This window comes from Labeo rohita, chromosome 25 (genome assembly GCF_022985175.1).
Source record: "Labeo rohita strain BAU-BD-2019 chromosome 25, IGBB_LRoh.1.0, whole genome shotgun sequence".
NCBI classification, from domain to species: domain Eukaryota; kingdom Metazoa; phylum Chordata; class Actinopteri; order Cypriniformes; family Cyprinidae; genus Labeo; species Labeo rohita.
The window spans coordinates 14,762,326-14,782,354 of record NC_066893.1 but is presented as its reverse complement, the minus strand read 5'-3'; the positions used below and the strand labels follow the sequence as shown (position 1 = coordinate 14,782,354).

Below are 20,029 nucleotides of genomic sequence, written 5' to 3'. Positions count from 1 at the left end.
AAGTCTCAAACCACGCACCTTACATTTATGTTATGTAGGCATAAATTTATTTAACCTGCTCTTTAAATTTATTTCTACTTCTATTTTTGTTTTTATTCTATTTCTGTATTTTAAGATTATTTCAATACACCCTCTGCATTCTATTTTTGTATCGCGCCTTTTATGGCAGCATTATCTCAAAAGCAGCGTGTTCACTCCATAGGTTCACCCACAGCAGCTGATTGTACGCAAGATGGTTTCTATGGCGACGTCCCGCGTGTTCTCGCGATATTCGGCTTAGTTTACTTATCTCCTTGGTTAGCCATGTAGCATGCTCGTATCTGTCAACATTGTATCCCATCGTTAATAGGGAAGGAATAAGCTAGTAAATTCATGCTAGCTATTAACTTCTGGCAGAAAGATCAAGCGTACACATTGCGGAGAAAGTTCAACGTTAAATAGAGACAGGTGAGAGATCGTCTGTGTTTGTTTAGCGTTTAAACGCTAACTAATAAGCTAACTAGATAGCTTGGTGAGTCAGGTTACCTAGGTTTGAGTACTTGGTCGATTTTGGAAACTATATTTGATAATAGCTCAACAAATATTTAAACGAACACTTGTGAAATTGTACTTCTTGTGTTTCTTAAAGAATAATAATAAAAATAAAACATTTTTTATATATAGAACAGGAAAGAAAAAGCGGTCCGGTTTTAACTGTCCATTAGAAAAACTTTCCAGAACAAGTACAATGCTAATAAACATTATGCAATATCCAACAGAGCTCTAGGAATCAAATTAATATACAAAAATCTTGTAGGAATCTCATTTTATCCAGTTAAATCTTATATAATTTTTGAGGAATTTTTAGTTTATTTATTCACGAGGAATTTTTAGTTTATTTATTCAAAATTATGATTACACACATTGTGTGTTTAACATTTAATTATCACACACATTCAAATTTAATTTTGGTAAGACTTTATAATAACTTTAATTAATAAATCATTAACCGGCATATATAATGCTTAACAGATCATTAGTTAATATATATTCAAATAGCCAAAAACATGAGATAATGTGCTTGCTAATGTTTACTACTAAACATATTAAACCTTACCTAATGATTAGCAGATAATTATTTCATGTAAATTAAAATGCTTACTAATGTCATCAAACTTTAAATTCATATGATCATTAGATTCGGTCCTGCAAAAACAAACAAATAATTAATAAATGATTTGTGATAATAATAGAAGTCTACACAACAAACAAAGACCAAATATATGACCTTTACAGACAGTGCTTAAAATTACTAATTAAGCTAATTTTGTTCACATTTGCAAAAAAAAAAAAAAAAAAGAAAAGAAAAAAGAGCATTGGGTAATATGTGAACAGATGTTTAATGACAATTGTTAGCATTCAAAAGTACATTAAAAAATAAACTTGTTATCATTGTATTATTTCTATTAAAATCATTTGAAAAAGTCCATGATTGCATGAATTGAAAGTTGAATGACATTTGTTAGCATTAACTAATGATCCAGTGTTAAGCATTGTATGTTTGTTAATGATTTATTAATGAAGCTAATAATTGTATAACATCTGTTAAAATCATGCATGATCATGTGAATTAAAAGTTTAATGATATTTGTAAGCATTTCATTTTACATTAAATAATGATTATATTTGTAGGTATGTGTTGTTAATATATTATCTAATGATCTGTTAATCATTATGTAATGTTTGTCAATGATTTATTTATGAACGGTATTATAAAGTGTTACCTAGATGTTAATCATACTGCAGTTACATTTTTCTTGCAACTTATTTGTGCACATAAAATCTTGCATAAAATTATGCAGTTTGACGAAAGAAAATAATACATTGAAAGCATTATAGCAAGTTTTGGCAACAGATGGAATGAAAACATTGTTTCAATGCTTTTCGCCCTGCTAGGATATGAGATCTGAAGGCGCATAGGTCCTGTAATATCAGCTCTCTTGAGATGGCAGGACGCTCCATCTCTTATGACAGCCACTCTAGCGATTCAGAAAATTGGGATCAAAGGACGACGTGTCGGTCTAGGAGGATCTGCAGATACTCAAGGTAAGACAGGATAATAACAGAGATTCAGAGATTCCCAGTCATAGGAGTGTCCTCCTGCTGCATGGATTTTCTGTGACACACTGAACTATCAGACACATTTGGAGTATGTGGATGTGAAATTTCTTTTAAAGTCCGATTCGTTGTGGTTCACTCCAAATGCTAAATCCATTATTTATATAGTTTAGTTTATATATGGGGCTGAGTTGATGATATTAATTAATCAGTTTTAATCAACTTTCATTTTTATTACCTGAAAAAAAAAAAAAGATTAGATTCTTAAATAGAATCTCTGAGTGTTGATTACTATATCTAATAAATAAATAGCTATTGAATTTAGACTCTTTAATATTATAGTAATGTACCAATTGACAAGGTTTCCTGTATAGTTTGCAGCATTAGTTGAGAGATTGTTTCTTTACACATTTTTTTTATATGTACTTATACTGTACCTGATGAATACCCATATGAATTGAGCTGGCTGTTTTGGTTTGTATACTGATTTCTACACACCTCATTCTTCAACTCAGAAGTAAGCATATGGGCGAGACTTCTGGTTCATTAGCTGCTATAGGGAAGTAACGAGAAGATTAACAACATGCAGTAAACAGTAAAATTGTTTGCACTACAAACTAGTGTGTTCATAATTAAGAAGTGTTACTAAATGCACTGTACTTCTATCCCTCAGAGCCTAGCTTTCAAATTAAATATGGCCACATGATAAGGCCATTTATGAGCATTATAACCCTCAGCTGAAGCCTGGAATATGCTATGTGACTTTTGCCCCATTTTTCCACTGATTTACAGTCTGGAGAAGTTAATGCTAGTTGCCAAAAGTCAGAGCCAGTCTGCAGATTTGTCTACACAACAGAAAATCATGTAATGTATGATGGTCACAGACTTTTAAGCTTCAGACTCTGATTCCATCTAGTCGGAGGATATCAAACATGTTTGATATTTTCAGCCAATTTTAGAATACATGTTGTTTTCATTTGTCAATCTTCTCTTAGCAACCAAGCACAAGTTTCTGCATGAGTTTGTCGTGATTGGAACATCTTGAAAGTCTGGTAGTGTATGATCCTCAGTCGTGTAGTGTATGATGGCCACATGGGAATAAATAAATATAAAAATAAATAAAAATATAAATTAAAGAATAAGTAAAAAAAAAAAAAAAAAAGTAAATTAAATGCAGAAAATAAGAAATAAAGTTAATAAAAATAATTTCAAGATTTTTTTTTTTTTTTTTTTTTTTTTTACAAATGAATTGTATTTGTTTGATCATTTATTCCTTTATTTTTATTATCTATCTATCTATCTATCTATCTATCTATCTATCTATCTATCTATCTATCTATCTGTCTAAGTGAATAAATCTGGAAACAAATGCAGATGGGAATAAATAAATATAAAAATAAATAAACACATAAATATAAAATAAATAAATGCATAAAAATTAATATAAAATAATAATAATAATATCTATCTATCTATCTATCTATCTATCTGTCTAAGTGAATAAATCTGGAAACAAATGCACATGGGAATAAATAAATCTAAAAATAAATAAACACATAAATATAAAATAAATAAATGCATAAAAAATTAATATAAAATATTTAAAAAAATATAAATTAAAGAATAAGTAAATAAAAGTTAAAAATAAAAAATGTAAAAATAAATACAGAAAATAATAAAGAAGTTAAATATAAATCCAAAATTAAATTTTATTACAAATGAATTGTATTTGTTTTATCAAATCATTTATTCCTTTATTATCTATCTGTCTGTCTGTCTGTCTGTCTATCTGTCTAAACTAATAAATAAATCTGGGAATAAATACACCTGTGAATAAATAAATATAGATTTATTAAATAAATACAGAAAATAGTAAAAAATAAAGTTAATAAAAATAAATGTAAGATTAAATTTTATTACAAATAAGCTATATTTGATCAAATTATTTATTCCTTTATTAATTTTCTATCTATCTTCAGGTTTGGTCCTCTGTAAATGTACAACCTGTTCGCCTTTGTGTGTCAGCGCCACCTGCTGGCCTTTAAGAAATTAACAGCTTGTCAGTATGTAGTCGGAAACAATGGCCATAACAGCTTTTGTTTATGAATGAAAGGAAGGGTAAAAAGCACATCTTAAGACATGCTTTTCAGTACATTTTTCATCATTTTCTTATATTATTTAATTATCTAGTCCGTCACAAGCACACGTTTTATAGTCAAGGATAGGTAACGTTAAAGGTTATAAAATGACAACGCTGATGTCAAACAAACACATCGATTGATTTAAATTCACGGCAGATTGCGCATTACAACACTCACTTTTCTTTACCTTTACGTTAGCTTTGTACTATATTCAGAATAGAAGGTCATTCTGAGAAGTCTTGTATAACGCTTTTAACACTCGGTTGCGGGGAGGTTCACCGGGTTCATTTACCATCGGCATGACTGCCGCGCTCCTTCCCATCACGCCGTCTCTTTCATCAGCCTATTGTGTTATCGTGCATGAGCGAATCTACAATATCAGGAGATGTTATAAGGGTCGGCCTACGTCATCGAGGCAGCCTCCGCGTGCCACAGTAGCGGAAAAAGCGGCCAGCCATTCATGCTCGGGCGTGCGTCTCCGTCAGGTTACTATGCTACCGTCCTACAGTGTGTCACGCCGATGCTACCTGAGGGCGTCCTTTCTTTCCAAACAGCAGCATTTGGAGGCTGTCTTCGCAGCGAACAAGTTATACCGGAGTGCTCGCATTATGCTGAAGTTTGAAAGTAATGCCCGAGGATGCTGCTAAGTCGCCTGGCAAGCCCTCGTTGTGCGAAGGAGCGCGCGTCCTTTGTGCGTTCATTCATCAGCTGCTGCCCTGCTGCTTTGTTTTAAAGACAGGCGGGTACGTACACGCGCTTCACTGTGTGAATGAGTCTTGAAAGAGGGATGTTTGGCTTAAGAAAGTCCTAAGGATATAAGAAAACGCTTAATAAGTTTTATTACCGATGCAGCTCCCTCATTAAATATTCTGTCGTTTAGAAATGAGTTGTATGCGTCATTTGAACGCGTATCTGCAGGCAGCGCGCTTCAGGAACGCATTGTCTTGCTGTTTAACATTAGAGGAGCGGTGTCAGCAGTGTGCTGAATTATTGATGCTACTTTCTCTGTAAGTAACAGAACGGTTGGTGAGCCCTTATTGTGACTTTGAAACAAAAGTCAAGTCAAAAATGCACTTGTGTATTTGTCTTTTTGTAATCGTGCTGTTGATTTTCAGAAGGACTGATCTTCAGTCGGCTCGTCTTGTCAAGAATCTGATCTTGTCCCCTGAGGGGTCCGGAGACACCACAGACATGCCGTCGTTTCAATTCGTTGTGGGCTACTTCTGCCTGGCACATTTCTGGGCTGATGCAATAGAGAAGCAAAACATGATCTTGACTTGTAATTATATAGTCGTGTATGTGATTGGCAGTGGATCTGGGAAATGATCTGTACTCTGAAGCTGAATGAGGCCGTCCTGTGTGCTGAATGAATTTCTGTGAGCTGCTTAGGGAGTCATCAGACTGCTCAGATGGTACTTAAAGGGTGCAGCTGAAGTTCAGGTTTCACCATTGCATTAATGGCTTGGATCTTGGCAGCTAAAATATCAATCAGATAGCAAGTGCGAGGAAGCGGCTGAGAAGTGTTCGTAGTACAGTAGTTTGCATAGTGTTTAATTTTTTTAACAGCTGAAACATGTTTTTTTTTATTTTAGAGTGTGTTAAATAATATTCAAAAATATTATTTTAACAATTTATTTTTTTACACCATTGCACAATATACTACATTGCATTATGAGTTGTTTTATTTTAATTATTCTGTTTTACACAAATTATATTTAGAGTATAGCAATAAAAAATAGGTAGTTTATATATAACAATTTAATATTATTTATAATTTTGTCAATATTAGTATAATATTTTGTAATAGCAATAATAACTATTATTAATAATAAACTGATACTACTACTAATAAACTAATAATAATATTAATAGTAATATTATTCTTAGTATTATTTGAGCCATTATATTAATTTATATACTATGTTGTATTATAAGTTGTTTTATTTTAATTATTTATTTATTGTTTTATGCAATAAAATAACATTTAGAGTATGTTTTATATATTGTATATAATTTTAAATTGTTCCAATATTAAAATGATTAATATATTGTAATTATGTTTATGGTTTAATTGATACATAGTAATCATAGTAATAATAACTATTATTATTCATATTATTTAAGCCATTATATTATTTTATATACAACACTGTATTATAAGTTGTTTAATTTTAATTATTTATTAATGTTTTACACAATAAAATAACATTGGAAGTATATTTTATGTATTATATAGAATTTTAAATTGTTCCAATATTGAAATGATTAATATTTTGTAATTATTTTTATGGTTTAATTGATACTATAATAATCGTAGTAATAATAACTATTATTATTCATATTATTTAAGCCGTTATATTATTTTATATACTACATTGTATTATAAGTTTGTTTTATTTATTTTATTTACTTATTTATTTATGTTTTACACAATTAAATAACATTTAGAGTATATTTTGTTATATATAATGTTATATTGTTTCAATATTAATATTAATATTTTGTAATAATAATTTTTATAGTTTAATTAATACTATAATAATAATAGTAGTAATAACTATTATTCTTAATATTAAGCAGTTATATTATTTTTTTATACTACATTTTATTATAAGTAGTTATATGTCAATTATTTTATTAAGTTTCACTCAATGAAATAACATTTAGAGTGTATTTTATATTATATATAATTTTAGGATGTTCCAATATTAGTATTAATGATATTTAGTAAAGATCATTTTTATGGTTTAATTGATACTATAATAATAATACTAATACTAAGCCCTTTTATATATATATATATATATATATATATATATATATATATATATATATATATTTGTGTTAATAATATTTTGTAATAATTGTTATGGTTTAATTGATACTATAATAATAGCAGTAATAATGAATATTGTTAATATTGTTTAAGCCATAGTGCTACTTAATTGACTAAATTATGTTAAGCATTGTTTTGTGAACTGTTAATCATTAAAGTCTCATTTTATTTTTATTTGAGAATAAAACGGTTATCAATAATTATTCAAACAATGCATAAAACAAAACACCTTTGTTTCCTATTAAATACACAGCATGTAACTCTTTAGAGACCCACCACCGGGTGCCATCTGTCGGAAATTTCTAGATTAAATACAGTGTTTGTATCTGTAAAATGGCCAATCTGTGTCTGATAGGAACTGTAAAGGTCACACTAGACTTTGCACTCCATGCATAGAAGTTTTGGGTTTTACTGTGTAAAGCTCTGCATCAGGTGGGAAAACTCGCTGCAAAACAGATGCAGCACAACTTATTGAATTTGTAGCTGCTGTTGGGTATGGCAGTGCCATGGGCTCTGGTCACGCTCTGGTTAGTTAATGGGGTCACAAAGCTTTTTAGCTGGTGCAGTCATGAGAGTCGAAATAAATCGAGGGGTCCATATTGGGCAGCACTTTCGCCGGGATAAAACAAGCCCTATTTCCAGCCTATTCATCATTTATTCAAACAGAATATTCTGCCTGTGCACGCTTCAGTGGACCCTTTATGTTTTTCAGTGCAGGGCAAGAAAAAGGCGTACCGGCTCTGTGCGAAGACCACAAAAACTGTGTTTTCTTCTTTGGTCTGTAGACTGAAGCTGCACTCCAGTCTCCTTGCTTCAAGGGCATCTGTCTTGTAATGATCCTGTTTCAGCCCCCTGGGGAATGAGCATTAATGCAAGAAAAAATTAACAGCACCTGGTCTAGGCATAAGCAGTCTGGAGGCTTTAAATGATGTCTGGGTTTACAAAGGATTTATTTATATTTTATAGCATTATGTATTTATTATTGTTACTGTCAGAGTTGTAATAGTTAATAATAGTAAATAAATCTAATTTAATTTAGAATTAAAACTAAAATTGAAATAAAAAATAATAAAAATCATACATAAATAAATAAATAAAATTATTTTTTAATATAATTTAATTTTATTATTAAAAATGCTTTTAGTCAGTGCAGTTTATGTTATAATACAAATGGAAGAGACAAGGGCTAGTTTTGTGAATATTTCTCTCTGGGGGTTTATTTTAGATTTTTTTTTTTTTTTTTGTCCTGGATTTCTAAATTAAATTATAAGAAGTATTGAATTTTTAATGTAGGCCGTCGCCTGAAAGGATTAGGTTAAAATTAAACCCCAGGCACTTTTTCTCACAGGCACGGCACGTGATGCGAATAAAATAAAAACAAATGAGTTTGAATCATCTGTGATTACACGGGCCAATACAGTGGCTTGTTGACAGATGAGGCTGTGCTGAAAGTGAACCTGCGCTGCTGTCCTTTTGTTTCATGCTGCAGGTTTGCAGGAAATGGTGAGAAATTGCGCTTTGCTGTCATCACGCTTTCTGCACTCAGCATCTCTTTTAGAGCCCTGAGTTCATGTAAGTTTATCGTAGGCATTCGGCAAGTTCCTCACGTTGCGGAGATGCACTCGGACCAGCCCTCCCTCACTAGACGAATGCTCACGTGTGTTTCTGACTGTGTGTTGGCTTTTCCCAGCAGTGGTCAGCCGCGTGGATCTCAGCTGGAGAGTGAGCTGGTGAATATGAGCCTGCACGGAGCCAGCGGAGGAGGAGGAGGCCCCCTGGACCACTCTAGGGAGAGACGGCGCTCTGGCGATCGCTCCAGGGATTCTTCACACGAGAGAGGCGAAGGACAGCTGACCCCCTGCATCAGAAATGTCACCTCACCTATACGCCAGCCCCTCAGCGGTGAGCTTTGGGTTGCTCATTCTGTATCATTTAAATGCTGTCAAATATTTTAGAATACATTTCTTATATTATTTCAATACTAAGCATACACTACCAGTCAAAAGTTTTTGAACAGTAAGATTTTTAATGTTTTTTGTTCACCAAGACTGCATTTATTTGATCCGAAGTACAGCAAAAACATTTTAAAATATTTTTACTATTTAAAATAAGTGCTTTCTATTTGAATTTATTTAAAAATGTAATTTATTCCTGTGATCAAAGCAAAATTTTCAGCATCATTACTTCAGTCTTCGGTGTCACAAGATCCTTCAGAAATCATTCTAATATGCTGATTTGCTGTTCAAGAAACCTTTTTATTATTATTATTATTATTATCATCAATATTTTAAACAGTTGAGTACATTTCAGGATTCTTTGATAAATAGAAAGATCCAAAGATCAGCATTTTTCTGAAATAAAAAGCTTTTGTAAGATTATACACTATAACATTCAAAAGCTTGGAGTCAGGATTTTTATTTTTGTATTTTTTTTTTTATTATAGAAAGAAATTATCGAAATTAATACTATTATTTAGCATGGATGCTTTAAATTGATCAAAAGTGATGATAAAGACATTTATAATGTTACAAAAGATTTCTGTTTCAGATGCTGTTCTCCTGAACTTTCTATTCATCAAAGAAACCTGAAAAATCAAAGACATAAGAACAGAAAGAAACCTGAAAAAATTCAACTTAGCTGTTTTCAACAATAATAATAATGCTACATGTTGTTTGAGCAGCAAATCAGAATATTAGAATGATTTCTGAAGGATCATGTGACTGGAGTAATGATGCTAAAAATCAGCTTTGAAATCACAGAAATAAATTACATTTTAAAATATTTTAAATGGTAAAAATATTTCTAAATTTTACTGTTTTTGCTGTACTGCGCAATAAATGCAAGTAAGCAGAAAAGACTTCTTTAAGCATTAAAAATTAAAAATCTCAAAAACTTGAGTAGTGTATATTAATATTAATTAGTTGTATTTATATAATTATATAACATTATATAATATCTATTAAATTACTATAATTCTTTACAGATAATGCATATTATATATGCAGTAACTGTATTATATGTATACTAACAAAATATTTATTTATTTATCAGTAAAAGTTTATGGTCAATCATTTTTTTTTATGTTTTTTGATCAGTGTACTTGATCAAATCAGTAATGTTGTGAAATATTATTACATTTTACATCAAATATTATTACATTTTAAAATCAGTTTTTTATCTCAGTGTTTTTTAAAATGTAATTTATTCCTGTCATGGCAAAGCTGCATTTTCAGCAGTTAAGTCTTCAGTGTCACATGATCTTTCAGAAATCATTATAATATGCTGATTTGGCATGCAAAAAAAAAAAAAAATCTTATTATTATTGATGTTAAAAATCATTAAAAAAAAAAAAAAAAACTGTGCAGCTTAATATTTTTGTACAGTACACTGTGTATTGTTTTTTAGGATTACTTGGTAAAGAAAAAAATTTACTTGAAATGTATTTAATTTAAGTTTAGTTCATCCAAAAATGAAAATTCTGTCAATAATTAATCATCCTCATGTCGTCCCAAATTCGTAAGACCTTTGTTCATCTTCAGAACACAAATTAAGACATTTTTTGATGAAATCCGAGAGCTTTCTGACAAAGAAAACAAAAATAACAACTTTATTCAACGCCAGCAGCACCACACGCATGCATTGTGATACTTTTGTAAATATGCGTTGAAGACTGACACAGATGAAATTAAAATTAAAATTAAATAAAGTTGTTGTTTTTGCTTTCTTTGCACACAAAAAAAGAATTCTCGTAACTTTATAAAATTACAGTTGAACCACTGATGTCACATGGGCTATTTTAATGATGTCCTTCCTTCCTTCCTGGGCCTTGAACGTGTCAGTTGCGTTGCTGTCTATGCAGGGTCAGAAAGCTCTTGGATTTCATCAAAAATATCTTAATTTGTGTTTTGAAGATGAACGAAGGTCTTACGGGTTTGGAACAACATGAGAGTGAAAAATTAATGACAGAATTTTCGTTTTTTTTGGGTGAACTATCACTTTAAAACCTCAAGCTGCAACTTCGCAAACTGTATATTGCTTTACTTGACTACTGTCTAACTTCTGTGTTGATTTCTCAGACCGTGAACGGGATTCAGGCTGCTCATCGCGCTCCACGAGTCCCAGGCCTCAGAAACCATGCACCTCCAGCCTGTTCTATGGCGACCCTCATGGCAAAACCCACAGCTCCGACATGATCTACGTGTGCGAAAACGTCAAGGAGGGCCCTCGCAGTTTGAGGACTGCCGAGCGAGTCACCCTGATTGTAGACAACACTCGTTTTGTGGTCGACCCATCCCTCTTCACTGCCCAACCCAACACCATGCTCGGCAGGTAGGATGAGCTTGGGTCACGTCTTGTTTATTTTTGCTTCATCAGAATCATTTGCTTTGCCATATTGTGTCAGTGTTTTAATAAATAACTGGTGGGTGTTGTTTTGAAGGATGTTTGGATCTGGACGGGAGCACAACTTCACGCGTCCTAATGAAAAGGGAGAGTATGAGGTTGCAGAGGGAATCAGCTCCACCGTGTTCAGAGCCATTTTGGTGAGTGCACCATGCTTTAAAAGCTTTATTGAGGTTTTAAATATCTCTTTGGCCTAGTGCACTGCATATTGATTAAGTGCCGGATTAGACTGCAGTATCAAAATTCACATGACTTCAGCATAAAGCGCACTGTTTTGTTAAAGCCCATTGCAGATGTATTTCTCATAGAAAAATGCCAACTCAGCAGAATGCTTTCCCCGCTGTCTGGTTTCTTTGGTTTGCTTTATTATTTTCAGAGTCAGTGCCACCATGTTTTGTCTTTTGTTTTTGCCTGATCACATTACTGATCTTAAATTCAATTCATATTTAATAAAACAGATAGTGCTGATCCTGGATGATTAAAGGTTTTGCAGGGCTTTTATATTATGAATGTACATATCTTCACATTTTCAAGATCCACTAGTTGTCTGAAGAAGAATTTATTCATCTTTACAAATAATCAGATGGATCATTTAGATGTGAGATTTTGTTACGCACATACTGAAGTGCGTGTTTTCATCCTCTTCCGCCTCTATATACGAGTACATGAAAACATACGCATAATCTCTAGAACTGCTCTGAGACTCACAAACAGATTTTTACAGTTTCTTTTGAGAAAACTATAGTTATACATACAAACAGAAACTTAAGGGTTTTCACAGCAACCCGTCAAAATAAAAGTTTGGTTTAACTTGAAGAAACTATGACAGAAATATATTACTTAATGTAATGATATTAATACTACTAATAATACAAATATTATAATAAGTTATTATTATTATTATTATTATTATAAAGAAACATTACCAGAACAATTATTTACCAGAATTTATTTACCAGAAAAATGTAAATACACAACACAGTATTTCTGAATAAATTAATAAATTAATTATTTCATTAATAAATAAATAAATAAATACATAATACTTTTTTAAAATAAAATCAATTCAATCAATTGTTTAAATAAAATCAATCAATTAGATATTTAATGAAACCATTAAAATGGACTCCAGAAAATTAATGAAAAACACATAATTTGTTAAATATAAAACTGAACTAGAGAAAAAAAATTCATAAGGCGATGTTAATGTTTTTTTTTTTTTTTTGTTAAACTTTTAATAAATTGCTTTTAAATTGTGTATGTTTCATGATTTCAATTAACTTGACATGCTTTTTTATTAATATATTTTTTTAATTTAATCATTAAAACTAGTCTAGAAAAATTTAAATAAAAAAAAAAAAAATCCAAAAAAATAATTCAGTCTGAAAATATATTATAAATATATTATATTATATTTAAATAATTAAAACTGAAAAGTAAATAAATAAATAGACATTACAAATTGTAGCTTTAGATGCGCAACAATTCTGCTATGGCTTCAAAGATAATGTGTTCTCTGTAAAATTGAGCAAAAACACATAATATTGTGTTTAAAATATAACACAGTATCAGACTTCTTATTTACTGAACGGTTGTATAAAATCACATTTAAACTTGTGATAGATCGAGACAAAATCAGCACTTGTGTCATATTGCACTTGCTGCTCGTGTGATATATATAAATATGAAACAACTAATACAGTAGCTTTTTTGCCCCACTATCTTGAATTTTAGAGCATAACTGTATTTATGGAGTTGTTGCCCTTCAGCATATTTGTCAGCAGTAAACTGTATGAAATATTACATGACGTACAGGTCTAGGGGCGGGGCCGTTGCATTAACTACATTGAAATATTGTAATTTTCTAATTGACGTTTTGTATACAGCAGTGCTTAATAAAAAAAAAGCCCAATTTGGACAAATTTGGCATTTGTTACAAACCCATCTCTGCGGCATTAAAAGGGTTAAGCTTCTAGCGTGAGGCTCAGCTCAGTGGAAAAATCAGGACAGCACTACACAAATAACAGCCATACTGAACCTTTCTCTTTTTTTCAGTGAAGTGTTTTGTTGAGCGTCTTCATGCTGTCTGTATGCTGAGCTCTTTCCACGTTTGGCTGGCTTTAAATGGATCAGTGCTTGTGAAGAGTGGGAAAAGCAGGGGGTGTGTGTGTGTATGTCTGTGTGCCTGGCATCGGAGCCATTTGCTTCTCTTTGGAATAAGTGCTGCTTCAGTAATGGCCGCCTGTTTGTTTTTCCACTGCGTCTCTCCCTTTTAACCGGCAGGATTACTACAAATCAGGGATAATCCGCTGCCCTGATGGGATCTCCATCCCGGAGCTGAGAGAGGCATGTGACTACCTTTGCATCGCCTTCGACTACAGCACCATCAAGTGCAGAGACCTCAGTGAGTATCCATTAACATGACAAATGCGCTAAACGGATTCGTTTTTTTGTGCTCTGATTGTCACGCCAACGGCGGAACTGCACGGCGTGCCGAGCGTTTCGGATGTCTGAGGATGGTAGATGCGAGAGAGCAGAAGTAGGTCAGTGCCGTATCCGATGTGATTGTCAGATATGGGTCACTGGATGCTGTTAGCGTGACCTGTTTACATTGTGAGCGTACGGGATTTTGAGTTTAAACAATCATGTGTATGTCATGATATGGCTGGAGTGAATCAGCGAGTCAGCTGCCGAATCGTAATGAGCTGATTTGAATAACACAGGTGCACTCATGCACGAGCTGTCTAATGACGGCGCTCGGCGGCAGTTTGAGTTCTATCTGGAGGAGATGGTGCTGCCCCTGATGGTGGCCAGCGCTCAGAGCGGAGAGAGGGAGTGTCATGTGGTGGTGCTGACCGACGACGATGTGGTGGACTGGGATGAGGAGTATCCACCGCAGATGGGCGAGGAGTACTCACAGAGTCAGTTTACTTCACATGCACCTCAATTACACACTGATATCTATATGTCAATCACATGGCTAATGCATACTGGGTTATTTCTCAGGGGATTGATTGTGGTCATTAGTGGTGTGTGCATGTGGTTTTTGAACACTTTTAACCCATATTGCTACAAACAGTAATGATACAGCTTGTTTTGACCTTGTAGATAATAAAAATAGATAAACACCCTAGTGACCACATAGCAATACACTAACATAAGCAAGAATTTTATTATTAGCCAGGAAAGACTGGGTGTATTGAAGATCAGTGTAGGTTTGTAAGGAATGCATAGGTGTGCTTCAAGGTCGTAATGGTTTTGTCTTTGTGTTACGCAGTTATATACAGCACAAAACTATACCGCTTCTTCAAATACATTGAAAACAGAGATGTTGCCAAGTCGGTCCTGAAGGACAGGGGACTGAAGAAAATTCGATTAGGCATTGAAGGTAAGACACTAAATAAAAATGGCTTTCAAAATGAAAATTCTGTCATTGATTGCTCAGTCATGTTGTTTTAAACCTGAAAGACCTTTGTTCATCTTCAAAACACAAATTAAGATATTTTTGATGAAATCCGAGATGTTCTGACCCTGCATAGACAGAAATGTAACTGACATGTTCAAGGCCCAGAACGGTAGTAAGGACATAGTCCATGTGACATCTATAAGAATACTTTTTGTGTGCAAAGAAAACAAAATTAGCAACTTTATTAAACAATTTCTTGTCTTCCGTCTCAGCCTCTTCCGCCGTTTAGTACGTCCATCTCTCTTAGTTAATTTGGAGAACAGATTTGGAGAAATTTGCATTACACTTGCTCACCAATGGATCCTCTGCAGTGAATGGGTGCCGACAGAATGAGAGTCCAAGCAGCTGATAAAAACATCACAATAATTCACAAACCATCAGTTAAAGTTTATTTAAAGTTATTAAGTTCACTTCCACAACAAAAATTTACAGATAATTTACTCACCCTGTTGTCATCCAAAATGTTCATGTCTTTCTTTGTTTATTCGTAAAAGAAATTGTTTTGAGGAAAACTATTTTCTCCATATAGTGGATTCCTATTGTGCCCGTGGGTTTGAACTTCCAAAATGCAGTTTAAATGCAGCATCAAAGGGCTCTAAATGATCCCAGCTGAGGAATAAGGGTCTTATCTAGCAAAAAGATTGGTTATTTTTTTTTATAAAAAGACTATTTATATACTTTTTAACCTTCAGTGCTTGTCTTGTCCAGCTCTGCATGCTCTCTGTGTATTACGGTTCAGTACAGTTAGGGTAGGTCGAAAATGTAATTTTCCTCTCCAACTTCAAAATCGTTCTTGAACCGAAATACACAGAGCACATGCAGAGCTAGACAAGATGAGCATTTGAGGTTAAAAAGTATTTAAATAGTCTTTTTACTAGATAAGACCTTTATTCCTTGGCTGGGATCATTTAGAGCCCTTTGAAGCTGCATTTAAACTGCATTTTGGAAGTTCAAACTCACAGACTCCAGAGGAATCCACAATACAGATAAAATTCCTGAAGTGTTTTCCTCAAAAAAACGTAATTTCTTTATGAGTGACGAAAGAACGACATGAACATCTTGGATGACAAGGGGTTGAGTAAATCATCTGTAAATAGTTGTTCTGAAAGTGTCTTAATGTCTTGTCAAGTGACAAACTGTGTTTGTAGAAAATCCATCATTAAGGCTTTTAAACTTGGCCAAAATACCAGTCAATAATGCAAATTTAAAATTTTTGGTTGAACTATCCCTTTAGGGCAAGACACCACAGATGAAGAAGGGTTTAAAAAAAAAACCAAAACTAATGGATATTACCATACTTTTTACCATACTTTTTTTACGTGTGTGTGTACAATTCAATTCATCTATATCTAACTTGCATACATCTGCAGAACAGAAATCTGAACATTGGATAAAAGCTGGGTTCAAAATTATTCAGAAATGTTTACAAAAGGGATTTTGGATGTCTTCTTTTATCGCTCCACAAATCAGAAAATACTGTCAACACAGTTTTTGTGTGTGTGTGTGTGTGTGTATATATATATATATATATATATATATATAAGCACATTCATGTATATATTTAATATTCATGTATTTATGATCATTTTCATATAATTTGTATTATATAAATAAAAATATTTTGTACATAAATACCATATTTCTCTTAAATATATACATTATACATTAATTTGTGTGTATTTTTATATACACAGTAATTATGCACAGTACACACACACATATTACGCAAACTCAAACTTTTATTTTGTATGCAATACATCGTTTGTCAGCCCTGTATATATAATGTATAAAATATGGCAATAAACACATCTGTGAACACCTTCAGAATGAATATGTAAAGTTTGATGTATGTTAGTCCTTTTAACGGTATAGTTCACCCACAAATGAAAATTCTGTCATTAATTACTCACCCTCATGTCGTTTCAAATCCGTAAGAGCTTCGTTCATCTTCAGAACACAAATTAAGATATTTTTGATCAAATCTGAGAGCTTTCTGACCTTGCGTACACAGCATGCCTAGTGGTAATCTTGTATAGGGCTTTTGGATAAACTATCCCTTTAATTAGCCGCCTTGCTAATGCCATGTCTATGTTTGTCCCTAGGTTACCCGACCTACAAGGAGAAAGTAAAGAAGCGACCCGGCGGGCGTCCTGAGGTCATTTACAACTACGTCCAGCGGCCCTTCATCCGCATGTCCTGGGAAAAAGAGGAGGGCAAAAGCCGACATGTAGACTTCCAGTGCGTGAAAAGCAAGTCCATCACCAACCTGGCGGCAGCCGCCGCAGACATCCCTCAGGACCAGCTGGTGGTGATGCACCCCGGACCTCAGGTGGACGAACTAGACATCCTCCCCAACCACCCTCAGCCCAGCCACCATTACGATCCTGATCCTGACGCCTCGTCCCCAGCAATCTGACCCTCACACACACACACACACACACACACACATACACACGTACACAATGTCACCACTGGAGCACTGCAGAGAAAGGCCAGCCAAGTCCCGCTGCCAAGACCGCATTGCCTTTCAAGTCCTCTCCCGCCTTAAGAGTCTCAAAGACGATCGCTGCGGCAGCACATGACCTTTGGACACTTTGCCTTTCTTTCCCACATAGAACTCAACCAAAGGAGTTTTTTTTGATATAGATAGACACTCAAAGTTGATAATCACTCCTTTGATTAGTATCTGATTGTACTATGTTGTGGTGCTGTGTGGCTACTGCTGTTTAACTTGGCAATAAAAAAGGAGCACAATCCACCCGAGCACCCCGCGAGCAACATCATGCGATAAAATGAGAATCCCTTCTGGTTTTGTCGTGTGGACTGAGTGTAACGGAGCACCTGTGGAGCTTCACTGTGATGCATGGCCTCTGAATGAGTACTGAAGTGATGTCACGTTTTTATCGTACCGTACTTTTCATTTTGTTGTTATTTTGTAGCTGCGGTGGGGTGCAATCCTCTCGTGCACCGCTGGAGAAATGTTATTTTAATAAACATGATCAAATCAGCATGCTTGGTTCATTAGATATGGTTAAGAATATAGAAATTGCTGTAAATCATTTGTCATGTTTTCATAGAATTTTATAGGTGCATCCCAGATGTGTCATTTAAATTTCACCTGAAAAATAAAGAAATTTTGCATAAAAACTATTTTAATATGCATTTTTGTAACAATTAAGAACGTTTGCCTGTCACCATTGTATTGTCATAAAAATGTCACAATGCCAAAATTAAATTTGAACTATTTCATGAAATATATGTAAATATCTATATAGAAAGTTTGTGATTGATAAAAAATGTTTAATGAAGTCTTATGCTCATCAAAGCTGCATTTCTTTGATCAAAACTACTGTAAGAACAGAAATATAGTTAAAAAAAAACAATTTAAAATGACTCTTCTTCTAAATCATTCTAATTCTGCTGATTTGCTGCTTAAGAAACATTCAATATTCATCAGAATGTCATGCTAAGTCAATTAATTTAGAATTATGCTTGACCTACAAAATAATTCATGATGGTACCAACAGATTTTTCAGAACTCAATTGTCAAGCTATAGTCTTCTTCCCCTGACAACACATTTAATTTCCTCAAAGATTTTACCACTGGATGGCAACATAGAACAAAAATATCTCAGCCACGGACCAATCAAAAGCCAGCAGGGAAAGAGACATCAGTTGAAGCAGGCATGAGGAAACATCCCCAGCTATTCTCCAAAAGACATCGATAATCTTTTATCCAGACAAAAATGAGTCAAGTATTAAAGGGATAGTTCACCCAAAAATGAAAATTCTATTAATTACTCACCCTCATGCCGTTCCATTATGGGATACCATAATGATAAGATACTACCACAATAGTCATTATTATGAGAACTTTTCTTATTACGAAAAAGTTTCTCATTATTACAATACTAAATCACTATTATGAGAAAGTTTTACATATACAAGATATTAATCATTATTACGAGAAAGACATTACTATGAGAAAGTTTCTCATTACTATGAGTTTCTCATTTTTACAAGAAACTAAGTCATCATTATGAGAAAGTTTCTCATTATTATAAGACATTAAGTCATAACGAGATACTAAGTAATTATTATGAGAAAATTTCTCAGTACAAGGAAGTTTTTCATTATTACGAGAAAGTTTCTCATTATGAAGTTCCTCCTTACGAGATACTAAGTAATTATTATGAGAAAGTTTCTCATTATTACGAAAAAGTTTCTTGTTATTACAAAATAAAGTTTTTCAGTACTACGAGAAAGTTCTTCATTATTGAGAAAGTTTTCCGCGATTACGAGAGTTTTTTGCTATTACGAGAAAGTTTCTCATTATTACGAAAAAAGTTTCGTTATTACAAGAAAGTTTCTCGTTATGACAAAAATTTCTCATTATTATGAGTAACTAAGTCATTACTACAAGAAAGTTTCTTATTATTATGAGATACTAAGTCATTATTACGAGAAAGTTTCTAATTAAATGATTTTTTTTTTCCTGAATATTATTTCTTCTTAACTCATTTTTATAAGAAAGTTTCTCAATATTATGAGAAACTAAATCATTATTACAAGAAAGTTGTTTATTATTATAAGAAAGTCATTATTATGAGAAACGAAGTCATTACTATGAACGTTTTTTCATTATTACGAGAAAGTTTAGTATTACAAGAAACTAAGTCAAAATTATGACTTTCAGAATATTTTTCTGAATATTATTATTAACTCATTTCCTGAATTTTATAATTAATTCATTATTATGAGAAAGTTTCTTAATATTATGAATTATGGAAAATTATGGAATCATTTTTTTCTCAACTGTGGCGGGAACAGACTTCCATAGCTTCCATATTTCCATAGTTGAGACGTTGAAATTGTTGAAACAAGTCGTTATTTTTGTTTTCTTTGCACACAAAAAGTATTCACTTTATAATATTACGGTTGAATCACTGATGTCACATGGACTATTTTCATGATGTTCTTACTATCTTTCTAGGCCTTAAACATGGTAGTTGTGTTGCTGTCTACGCAGGGTCAGAAAGCTCTCAGATTTAATCAAAAATATCTTAACTTGAGTTCTGAAGATGAACC

General features: G+C 33.0%; 1 protein-coding gene across 4 annotated transcripts; it reads left to right on the top strand.

Annotated features, from left to right (window-relative positions):
* Positions 1-255: 255 nt before the first annotated feature.
* btbd10a (BTB (POZ) domain containing 10a) lies at positions 256-17,949 on the top strand. Of its 4 annotated transcripts, none has more exons than XM_051099982.1 (9): positions 256-447; positions 1,936-2,085; positions 8,765-8,976; positions 11,151-11,403; positions 11,513-11,615; positions 13,759-13,879; positions 14,199-14,396; positions 14,753-14,863; positions 17,044-17,949. In XM_051099982.1, exons 2-9 carry the CDS (start codon positions 1,985-1,987, stop codon positions 17,355-17,357), a joined length of 1,413 nt encoding a protein of 470 aa, XP_050955939.1. In that variant the 5' UTR covers positions 256-447; positions 1,936-1,984; the 3' UTR covers positions 17,358-17,949. The 4 variants fall into 4 exon arrangements, with proteins under 4 accessions (XP_050955939.1, XP_050955940.1, XP_050955937.1 ...); XM_051099983.1 differs by having other exon boundaries at positions 257-447; positions 8,768-8,976; XM_051099980.1 differs by lacking the exons at positions 256-447; positions 1,936-2,085 and adding an exon at positions 4,675-4,981.
* The last annotated feature ends 2,080 nt before the right edge of the window (positions 17,950-20,029 follow it).